The sequence below is a fragment of the Fusarium musae genome, chromosome 8 (genome assembly GCF_019915245.1).
Source record: "Fusarium musae strain F31 chromosome 8, whole genome shotgun sequence".
NCBI lineage: Eukaryota > Fungi > Ascomycota > Sordariomycetes > Hypocreales > Nectriaceae > Fusarium > Fusarium musae.
Window position 1 is genome coordinate 2,956,512 of NC_058394.1, and position 11,464 is coordinate 2,967,975.

The 11,464-nt window shown below is 48.5% G+C and overlaps 4 protein-coding genes across 4 annotated transcripts; 1 reads left to right on the forward strand and 3 right to left on the reverse strand.

Moving 5' to 3' along the window:
• Nucleotides 1-852: 852 nt before the first annotated feature.
• J7337_011225 (uncharacterized protein) lies at nucleotides 853-2,130 on the reverse strand (the record flags this gene model as incomplete). Its single annotated transcript, XM_044828774.1, has 2 exons — nucleotides 853-1,389; nucleotides 1,435-2,130. 2 exons carry the CDS (start codon nucleotides 2,128-2,130, stop codon nucleotides 853-855), a joined length of 1,233 nt encoding a protein of 410 aa, XP_044677328.1.
• Nucleotides 2,131-2,763: 633 nt separating this feature from the next.
• Nucleotides 2,764-4,334, forward strand: J7337_011226 (uncharacterized protein; the record flags this gene model as incomplete). The annotated part of the gene is made up of 2 exons (XM_044828775.1): nucleotides 2,764-2,809; nucleotides 2,860-4,334. The coding sequence occupies 2 exons, from the start codon at nucleotides 2,764-2,766 to the stop codon at nucleotides 4,332-4,334; spliced, it is 1,521 nt and encodes a 506-aa protein (XP_044677329.1).
• A 1,184-nt stretch (nucleotides 4,335-5,518) lies between these two features.
• Nucleotides 5,519-8,961, reverse strand: J7337_011227 (uncharacterized protein; the record flags this gene model as incomplete). Its single annotated transcript, XM_044828776.1, has 2 exons — nucleotides 5,519-6,800; nucleotides 6,851-8,961. 2 exons carry the CDS (start codon nucleotides 8,959-8,961, stop codon nucleotides 5,519-5,521), a joined length of 3,393 nt encoding a protein of 1,130 aa, XP_044677330.1.
• Nucleotides 8,962-9,930: 969 nt separating this feature from the next.
• On the reverse strand, nucleotides 9,931-11,253 carry J7337_011228 (uncharacterized protein; the record flags this gene model as incomplete). Its single annotated transcript, XM_044828777.1, has 2 exons — nucleotides 9,931-11,100; nucleotides 11,170-11,253. The coding sequence occupies 2 exons, from the start codon at nucleotides 11,251-11,253 to the stop codon at nucleotides 9,931-9,933; spliced, it is 1,254 nt and encodes a 417-aa protein (XP_044677331.1).
• Between the last annotated feature and the right edge of the window lie 211 nt (nucleotides 11,254-11,464).

Here is an 11,464-nt window from a genome sequence, read left to right on the forward strand (position 1 = left end):
CGGTCTGTTAAATGCTAGTTCCAGTCGATAGTCCAAGAATTTTTATCTCTGCTAAATCCAATTCCTGAGAGTAGATGAATCCATTTCCCACCTTCTTCATTATAGCGCAGCTTATTAAGGCATGTTAAATACTGTGTTGAGGGATGTAGGAGACTCTTCATCCGTGCATAAACGTCATCGCTCTCAGATATCTCTTCGCCCCATACGAGGAGTGATTCCATTGCATAATAAACAGAATGAAAGCTAGGGCTGCTCCAAAGATCCAGCTCATTCAATTGCAAATAGGCACCTGCTTCGAGGTCTTTAAGATCCTGTAGTGTATATGTTTGTGCCTGGAGAAACAAGACATCCAAGCATGTGGACAAAACCTTGTGCTTTTCAGTGGAAAAGGTGAAGAGAGGGCCTTGTCGTATGCGATCTGAGTCCAGATACTCCTTGACCGTGTAGTGGGCGAATGATATGGAGTCTTCCAGACTACTGATAAGACATCCACAAAGCTCCCGTAGTCTCTCTGAGTTATAAAGAACATGACTATTGTGATTTTCTGTCCGCCATGTACTGCTTTTGATTGCATCCAAGAGAAGAACTGATGGAGTACCGTTCTCTGGGGGGCCGAGCTGGCCGTAGAACCAAAGCCATTGAAAAGCATGAGATACAAATTGCCAATCCTCTCGTGGTATCCGGAGAAAAATTCGGTCGTAAGTTTCATCTAGATCTTTAGGAAGTCGCTCCAAAGCTTTGCTAACCACCTCGCGATCGCCCTTCAAACGCTGCAATTCGTGTAGTTGGCAAACGGCCCACCGAAACCTATATATGTTGTTAACCGAGCAATAGTCTGAGCGCAAACGACACTTACATTCCCTTCGCCTTGGTACTAATAGCATTTTCAGCCTCAACGAGAAGATCATTGGGCCAGCATCGAAACTTTCGGTTTGATCGTAGGATTGACTGAACATGGAGACGAATATCCTGTTCGACTAATTCATTTGCCATTGGGACTGAAACGGATACGTTCTCCATCACTCGCTCAATATCGATGTACTCGCGACTCGTCACAAGGATCTGAATATTGCAAAGCCTTTGGTCGGTAACGAGAGTCTGAATGACCTCAAGGAGTTCTTCACGAGGGTCGCTCTCATCCACAGCATCAATCACAATGTACACTCTGCTAAACACTTGGAGAATCTGTTCTAGCGTATCAAGAAGTTCAGGAGTGCTCGGTTCTCCACCTCGTCTGTAAAGATCATGTGTTAAAGTCGAAAACACGTCTGCCTGGCGTGAGAGCTGAGTGATGACCCATCTAAGAAACGGGGCGGACTCGTCTTGATGATGGCCGAAGTAACAGTAGTAGTAAACATTCACGCAAGGCGATTTTCTTGTTGAAACCCTCTTGCAATGGCTTTGGACGTTTTCAATCAACTAAGATGCGAGAACGGTCTTGCCAGAACCTGGGATACTGTGGACCCAAAGACATCGAGTACTCGAAGCCAGCCAGCCAGCCCAGTGCTGTGAGCGAAGCATCCAGCTTCCAGTTCCATCTTCATATAGTTTGCGCGATCGATTGTGAATTGGTGAGGGATCGGTTGATGTGAGCCAGTTGCACACTCTATAGCGTTGCTCCTCTGTCAAGATGGAGCGGATCTCTCCAGAAGCTGCTTTGATATCTTTTATATCCTTCGTGACCTCTGTCGTCAGAGCGAGCTTGATATTCTCTTTATGACGGCTGATCTGCTGGAGAAGGTCCTGTACCTGGCCCTGCTTCAGAGGCCATGCCAATGTTGCAAATGTTGCTTGGACTTTCTGCCGTTTTGAAGCGTTCTGTCCGTTGTGGAGTGATTGTTTCGGAAACAGCTTCTCTAGCGCTACCATTGCGACCCTACAGCCCTCGATAGGACCATCAGAAGCTGCTAGTCCGTTTTGCAAGGTGGTTGTGAAGGTTTCGCATCTCGATATGAACTCCAGGTTCTCAAGAACGGACTTGAGTGTGGACACTTCAATCAAAATGGTGCGTAAGCTGGTAGGTGCATCGGAGCGTAGTGCTTCAATGTAGAATTTGCACGCGTTAATTACTTCCTTGGAGATCTGGATGACCGCAATCGCGCTGGCGACAACACCTAGTGCTTCAGCCATAAGTTAGGATCGCTTGGTGCAAGGAACGAGATTTGTTGATGCGCTCGACAATTGAGAGCAGTTCTGCATGTCTGGTGTTATAGGCAAGCCTGCTGATAATAAAAAAAAAAAAAAAAAGGTAAGTAGACAGAAAGTGCTTAGTCTTCTTCATAATGCAATTCGAGGAATGATTAGGCGTGGGTGATCTGTATTGCATGCGGCTATGTCCAGGGTAGCGAATGTGGCTAGAAAACTTGTTGTCTTCGTTCTCTTTGCAAAACGCTAAGCCCACTTTGCTCTTATTCGGGCTGGAAACTATGGCCTTAATCTCTCCTAACACAACATGACGCCATCGTCAGAACCGAGCCACCCTCATTCTTATATCATGTTCATTTCGTTTCACTACATTTATCATCAGCTCAATGTCCGAACGTACGCTTCTCTGTCGCGTCTTCATAACGCGACGCGCCAAGAAGCCCAAACTATTCCAAGTCCGTCTTAGTTCGACTTCGGCATAATTTGCTTCCGCACGCATTTCGAGCAAGGGTAAGTCTTCACAGCCCTCAAGGCTATGAGCTCCACTTATTTTCCAACAGTGCTTACAACAAACATCAAACATAATTACGGTACCTCGTCTTGACAAAATAGCTCAAAATGGATAGAAAACCTCCTGGTGCATATACTTTGGTGAAAGGAACAGGTATGGTTCGAGCAAGAATTATTCATTGAACAAACTAACCTCAGCTGCAGGTTCTCTACAGCGTACGTGGTATCTTTACCATCGCCTAGGTATATGGTCAAACATCCTGGTTTCTGCGCGATATACCTGCGTCGATGGACAAGAACTTAGCAAAAGCGTCATCATTGAAGCACTGCGCCATGTTGTGCAAGCTCATCCTGCCTTATGGCACGTCTTTGTTCAGAAACCATCTCCTAATCGAGGTAATCACGAGCTGCACACCGCCCGGCTGCCCACTATCGACTTGGAGAAATGCATCGAAGTCTTAGACTGTGACCAAAACAATAATGAGGTCACTTCGGATGATCTTGAGAGAGCCCACAATGCGTGTTGGTGGCCTGATGATGAACCCGATCGCCCCTTGTGGAAGCTTCTTGTGAAAGGGAACAATGTTATCTTTGTCTATCATCATTCCTTGGGTGATGGTATATCCGGGATGGTCTTTCATCGCGAATTTCTTGCCTCACTCAATTCCCCCACAGTTGCAAAGACCATGCATGTGTCTCATCCTGATACCCTCATGCATGCAGACGAGAATGTACAATCCCCCATCGAACCGGAAGATGTTTGGGAAGGGAAAGACAGCATCTTAGAGTTGATTTGGACGCAGCTAGTTTGGCTGTTTGTCAAGCTCTTTTACAGCAACAATCGCATTTATGGCGATCTTCCCCCTTCAAAGCCTCACCTCAAGTCCGCAACTGCAGTGGCAAAGCCAGAGGATAGAACCGTCCCGCGCATTTCGTCGTATCGTATACCAGCAGAAAACATGTCGACGATACTCACCGCATGTCGTAATCATCACACCACCTTCACACCTCTACTCATTACAATGTTTACCATCGTCCTTGCCAACGAGTTTTACCCGAACGCAAAGATAGGAGCAACACGCTTCAATTTTGACTTGAGACCCAGCCTTCCCATGGCTCGTGTTGGTGGAGGAACAGAGAATGGAACGTTTGTGAATGCAGCAGGAAGCTGGCAGCTCTGGCACAAACTTAGACCATTCCGCCAAGTCCTGGTTACGAAAAGCAATGGCAAAGAGACATCGCTCGACTGCCACTCTGTATGGGACCTGGTCAAGGATTATAAGAATGAGATGACACGTGCTATTTCTGGCAAAGCTATAAGAAACTGGATCGGGGTGAAGCGATTGGGGACAGATCTAGAGAACGTGGTTGACAACGGATTTCCCTCTATATCTCTCCTTCTCAAGCCTACTTTCAGCGTTTCTAACATTGGTTCATTCGATAATGCGAAAGTAGAGTACGACGGGAAGAGCACAGGGCTTTGGCGGATCGATGATATGCAATTCTCAGCTGGAGCCGTAAATGGCAACCAGGGCACACACGGGGCTATCTTCCATGTTTGCGGTGTTAAAGGGGGGGATACAGTTGTCACTGCGACTTATGAAGATGGAATTGTCCCGCAGGAGATGGCCGATGAGATCCTGGAGCGTACCGTCACAAGAATACTCGAGATAGTCTGATGTGATAAACGTTCTTGTAGTAGAATAGCTTTCGGTACCTCATGACTTGATGCGCATTTTCTTAGCCCCTTGACCTGGTGTCAATTTATTTGTCAACGCGCCGACATGAACGAACCATTTCTATCGTCGAAATCATCTTTTGGGCTGATTCGGATGTAAGATGCTTGGTATGCCGGTTTTGATGTTCAGGGCTGTTTGAATCTGGCAACCTGGACTTGACAGCTGAAGGTGCCCCAAACATTCGGCAAAGTTTACACAATCAGTGAAGAAGTCCCGGCAACACTTTGCTTCAACTTGATACTTACGGTGAATGGCAAACTGGATTTGGATACCATAGTTCTTTACGCAAGGGGCGCTTTTATCACCATCAGTATGAAGCTAAGCAAAATTCCTTCTTAATAACTCATATCACGCGCCTCGCACGTAGATCCTCTCTTCCATTGTAACACTCGTGCTCACCCATGGCTTCTATCTTAACCCCCATATACTAGTTTATCTATTCTTTTCAAGGACTTGGAAGGTCACATGCTTCGGTATCGGTGCAGTCACAGTAGCGCATGAGGCTGGGGGAGCGATGTAGGCCATCACGTGCTTTCGTTTGTGTTGTCCCACTGAGAACAATTAAGCAGTAGTTCTCACGCATCTTCTCGAGTCAGTAGTTAAGCATTTTCTTTCAATTCTCTTTCATCCTTGTTAATCCAGTTGACTGGGTATGGTTCGTTATGATGATCAGGAAATCTCTGTTCGCACACTGCAAAATAGTCATCGCCACACAAGAGGCTTTTGAGTAGTGCATGCCCAATTTCGGCAAGGCGTTGACGTTGACCCCCAACACCCGCGTTGATATGTCTATACAGAGAGGTAAAATTGATGGTTGTCAGTGCACAGTAGGTTAATGATTGTGGAGAGAGTTCTAGACGGATGAAAGACAGAATGTCTGATATGAAGAGGTATCAGTTAAATATAAATGGTATAAATTTAGAGAGTCTATATGTATGATGTTGCTAATACTGATACTCTCATAGTGTATAAAGAGGCAGAAGAACCGCAAGCCCAGCTAGAGCAAGAAAAGCGGAATAGAAGTGAAGTATAACAGTATGTAAGACAATAGGTGCATGGTAGTAAACCGCATCTTGCTGCAGGCACTGCTGGTAGATATCTTGAAAGACAAGAGTAGATAGCTATTAGAAGAGGGAAGCGATAACAGCGATAGCAGCGACGAGTGCCATAGAAGTGCTAGTCTGCTTGACGGCACCAGCAGTAACGGGAACGCCAGAGGGGCTAGCAGTATTAACAGTAGAGCTAGAGGCACCAGAAGAATAGCCAGAACCAGAACCAGAACCAGAGCCAGAGCCAGAGCCAGAGCCAGAGCCAGAGCCAGAGCCAGAGCCAGAGCCACTACTGCTAGATCCTGAGGTGCCAGAAGCAGAGGGAGAATCAGAGCTACCGCTACCAGAACCGGAACTGCCAGATCCTGAGTTTCCAGAACCAGAGGGTGATCCGGAGCTACCGCTGCCAGTCTCAGAGCTACCGCTGCCCGAACCAGAGCTTCCAGAACCAGAACCGGAACTTGCAGAGCCAGAGGGAGATCCAGAGCTACCGCTGCCAGAACCAGAACCAGAAGTGCCGGGTCCTGATCTTCCAGAACCAGAGCTACCACTTCCAGAACCGGAACTGCCGGAACCAGAGGGAGACCCAGAGCTGCCGCTGTCGGTTTCAGAGCTACTGCTACCAGAGCCAGAGTTGCCGTTGGAACCAGAGGTGGTGCTGTTGCCCATGGCGTAGTGAGTTGCGTAGGTGCAGTCAGAGCAGACAGGAACCTCTTGCTCGTTGCACTCCTCGGGTGTACCCCACTTATTCTCCCAAGGAATGAACTTAATAGCAGCCTCACCCTGCTTACCGCAGCCGCAGTCAGCAGGGATAAAGAAGTTCTCGTAGTTGTACCAGTCGTGGCACTCAGAGGCCTTATAGACAGTCTCGCCAATGCAGCTGCCACCAGAGCAGAAGATAGCGGTATACTCCTGTCCACCCTGGCATGAGCAAGCGGAAGAGATATACACCCACTCGTTATCACACTCGGCGCCATTGGCCTCAATCATAACGTAGACAACACGGGAGCCAGAGTTAGACTCCGCAGTGCACTTGCCATTGATGCAGATGTAGATCTCCTCAATGACAGTGGTAGTAGGGTTGGGGCCAGGAACTGTCTTGGTAACTTCAGTGGTGATAGTGGTGGTGCCAGAGACAGTCGCAGTAATGGTAGCCAACTTAGTGACAGTGCTAGCAACAGCGTGAACGTAGACAGTGAGGAGGATGTTGCTTGGGATTGCACGGCGCATGATACGGCTGGAAGCGGCTTTACCACCACAGAACTCAGAGCTGTCGCCAGGGCACTTGGTATCGCAGAGATCAATGGCAACACGGGTAACGCTTGAGGAGCCAACCTCCTCACCACAGTAGCAGTCACTAAGTTTTGTTAGGGAGGTGTTTATCGACAGAGGTCAAATGGGACTTACGTGTTGTAAACACCAAAGTAGGCCTTGTCGGAGCAGAGGGAAGCACAAACGTCAAGGTCCATGGAATCGCTAGAACTAGCGAGCTCAAAGGTGGGAAAACCAGCAGAAGAGCGGGCGCAGCCGAAGAGAGTAAAGTTTCCAACCGCAAGGGGGTTGACCACGCTGCTGGCAGAGCTAGAGGGAGCGGAAGTCGAATGGGTAATGGAACCAGCAACAGAGCCAGTGGTAGTAGAACCAGTAGTAAGGCCAGTGACAGAACCTGTAGTAATAGACTTAATAGCAGAGCCAGTAATAGACTCAGTAGTAAGACCAGTAGCGGACTTGATGGCAGAGCTAGTAGCAGACTCAGTTGTAAAACTAGCTGACTCAGTAGCTGACTCGGTAGTAGAGACAGTAGAAGAACCAGTAGCAGACTCAGTAGGAGACTTAGTGGCAGACTCTGAAGCAGACTCGGAAGTAGACTCAGTAGCAGACTCGGAAGTAGACTCAGAAGCAGCCTGGGTAACAGATTCGGTAGCAGCCTGGGTAACGGACTCAGTAACAGACTCGGTAGCAGACTCGGTAGCAGACTCGGAAGTAGACTCAGAAGCAGCTTGGGTAACAGATTCGGTAGCAGACTCGGTAGCAGACTCGGTAGCAGACTCAGTAGCAGACTCAGTAGCAGACTCAGTGGCAGACTCAGTGGCAGATTCAATAGATGTCTCACTTGCAGTCTGAGTTACGTCGACAGAACCAGTCGTAGCGATAGGAACCGCAGCAGTGACAAGGGCAAGTTTCTTAACAGCCAGGTTTACGGGACTAGTACCGCAAGTCTGTGTAAACTTAATGCTCGGGTTGCTTTCCGCGACAAACGGCTGACTAGCCTCGCTGTAAGTAGCAGGTGTCGACGCAACAGGTCCGGAGTAAACCACATTGCCGTCAACCGTGATGGTCAGAGTGCAGCCCTCGAAAGCGCGCTTGGCACGCAGGCGTTTGAAAGCACTGACAGTGTATTCGAATGAGAGGGTTGTGGAGCTGCCACTGGGGGAAGAGGAGGCTTGAACAGCGACATCGAATGTCGCCTCACCGTTCGCGCCAGCTACCAAGTCAACGGCGACAACGTTACCATTGGAGTCTGTCTGGGGTGAGGCACCTTGTCCATAGGAGACACCTGAGTCGAGGGATACAGATTGAGAGCTAATAATGGATGCCGAGGTGGTGGTGACAGATGTAGAGGTGGTAGAGGTAGAGAAGCTTGTAGACTGAGGAGCAGTGGCAGAGCTCGAGGCCGGGGCACTAGAGCTAGCAGGAGCACCAGAGCTGGTAGAGACATCAGAGCTGGCGGGAGTACCAGAGTTAGCAGGAGTACCAGAGCTGGTAGAGACATCAGAGCTGGTAGAGGCACCGGAGATAGAGGCCGATGAACTGATGCTGCTGGAGCTAGCCGAAGATGCTAAGCTGGCAGAAGAGCTGATAGAAGCACTAGAGCTGGCAGGGACAGAAGAGCTAGAGGTCGATGTACTGATGCCGGTGGAACTGGCAGAAGAGGGGCTAGCAGAGGTAGAGCTGGTAGAAGCAGATAAGGAGCTCGAAGAGGAGCTAACAGAGCTAGAGCTTGGAGAGGCAGATGAGGAGCTAGCTAAAGGTGTCGAGCTGGCGGAAGTGGAGCTTATAGATGAGGAGCTAGCCGACGAGGAGCTGACAGATGAAGAGATTATAGTGCTGGAGCTAGCAGATGCCGATACAGATGAGGAACTAGCAGAGCTGGAGCTAGCAGATGCTGATGTAGGTGAGGAGCTGACAGAGCTGGAGCTGGGAGAGGCAGATGAGGAGCTAGCTGATGAGGAGCTGATAGACGAAGAGCTAATAGTGCCGGAGCTAGCAGATGCCGATACAGATGAGGAACTAGCAAAGCTGGAACTAGCAGAGCTGGAGCTAGTAGACGCAGATACTGAAGAGGAGCTGATAGAGCTAGAGCTAGCAGATTCAGACGAGGAGCTGACAGAGCTGGAGCTGGGAGAGGCAGATGATGAGCTGGCAGAGACTGATGAAGATGAGGTACTAGTTATAGTTGAAGAGTCACCTATAACTCCCAGGCCAAGGCCCAGGAGAATGAAGGGTGTTAAACGCATTAGTATTTTAGTTCCGGGGTTATAAAACGAATGTAAAGGTAGACTGAGGTAGGAAGCTTGAACGAATGATGAGAATAATCTACAGAGAGAGTATTACAAGAGGCGCATTTGAATAGATATATATATTGGAATTTTCACATAACGTTGTTTATGATCACGATTTTAATACTACCTCTCACTGTTATGGCAATCTCCTGCAAAGCGTGGCAGATAAGGTTTTTTTTACATACTTAGCATAAAGAATGACAGCTACGTAATCTTCCACGACGACACAACGAGCTATTGCCATCGGGATTCCTATAACGGTGACTTGAATACGAGCAAACTGCCGTTGACCCGTATCTCACTATCTATAACGGTTTACTTCAGGGCCATGGATCTTCTCTTATTGGTTAAAAAAGCTAGTGTCTTAATTTTACCGAGATGCCGAGATCTCTATCTCTAAGTAGCAAGAAGTGGAGGGTTTCCAATCAATTAATTGATAGCAACTAAGCGGCGATCTCTGAAAAAGGGAAAGTTTTAAGGGCTGCTGCAGACAACTCCATAGTTGGACCATTTCTCTGGATAGTTAAATGTAAATCTTGTATACGTAATCAAGACTACAAAAGAGTTGAAGGAACTTTTTAAACTAATGGAAGCGCTAGTCCTCCTATTCACTTCCGATATACCCGGCAGGTTACCTTCAATTGGAATCTGAACCCGCTGGGTACGAGCTGGCCTTTTATAGCTCATCTGGCAGGAATGTGACTTGTGATATAGTATCAAGACTGCTTTATTGCAGCATACTTAGACTTTTGGTGTTATGAGGAATTGAGTTTTCACCGGCTCTGGGCACTTTCTACATGCCTGCTACTAACGCGAGAGATAAGGAGTGGCTAAGGGATTTGAGATTCATGTCAGGCCAGGAAATAGGATTCTTCAATCTGAAGAAGAGCTCATACAGACTCTAAAGCTATCGTTGGAATATCTTCAAGCACTGCGTGGTATAAGCTCACAGCCAGAAGCCTCAATTGGGCCAAACTGCGCAAAAACATCCAATGGAAAGGAAGCTGCCATTGCTCCGAACGCTGCAACGTTTGGGTGCAACTGGTCTCCGGAGTTGTACTCTTCCTTCAGTCGACTAGCATCCTTAGTAGATCGCAGGACGTAGTCAAAGTCTACCACGGCATCAAATATGCCAGACTTCCGGATCCATTCGTTAACGTCCTGGCGCGCCCTTTCACGTAATTCACAGGTTCCATAAGGCTTGTTACCACCCATTGGCCCAATAGTGGCTCCCAAGACGTACAAGCCGTGCGCATGGCAGCGCGAAACAATCTGGCGATATGCCTTTTTCAGAGCTTTTGTGACCTCTTGTAAAGAGACGAGGTTAGACTCTGCCGTCCCAATGTCATTCACCCCATGAAAAACCAAGATGTAGCGTCGACCTGGCTGAGAGATCGCGTCACGATCTACACGACTCAAAAGGCTTGGTCCTTTGCCATCTTGCAGAACCCTTCCGCCCCCCACGGCCTGGTTGATAATGGCAATATTCTGCGCGAATGGATGTTGCTGCATACGGTCGAATAGAAGGTCTGGCCAGCGGTCGTTTGCGTTATCTGTGCTACAGCGCCCGTCAGTTATGCTGTCGCCCAGGAGAACCAGGGTTCCGTGATGAGCAGCATCGAGACACATTTCGACTCCAGAGAGGAAATACCAATGTGTCGACGACTGTAAATCAGGCCCAGAGAGTTCAGATGCCATCGACTGGTCGCCATGACAGAGCCAGGAGTCTGTGCGACTGCCTGGGTGGGAGGTGATCTGTCGAGAATGATGGCCTTTCTGGAGAAAGATGGTAATCGATAAGACCTGTCCCGCTTGGATTGGGAAATTGAAGCTGTCTGATACCACGTGGGAGCCTCCAGGCACTGAGATCTGTTGTTCGCCATCAAACAGGACCCACTGTGCTGTTTCCTTGAAGATCGAGGGAGAACCACCAGGAGCGAGCGGGTCGTGTGGCCGAGGAACAGCAATCACAGCTCTTGAGATGTGCAATGTCTCCAATCCAAACAAGTTGGACAGGCGAACCCGGATACAGTCACCGCTGGCTGTCACTCTCAACGTCTGTCGGATGGTGGTATTCTGAAAAGCGACCCCACGCTGCGTCTAGTCAAGCAACAATGGTCAGAAAGCCCTTTGTTAGGAACCATGGAACTTGGCTGGCCTTACAAACGGATAAGGCGGCATATCTGCCTCCTCAGTAGGTTGAGGAGTTGGTGCCCATACTGTTACCCACTTGAAGGGAGACCTCATCTCGAGGGAGTGACTGGCTCAGCTATGTGTCGAGGGTCGTACATACACTCGTCGCTTATTAGTTGGGAGGGTTATGTCACTTGTGAACGAAGGTTTGATTGCGAGGAAAGAAGGTCAGGGCCGTGCTAAAGGTGTCACTTTAACTAAATGCAGCAAACCCCTCAAGTGATGAACGTTAGTGCCGGTTAAATACAGAACCGTCTTACAAGTG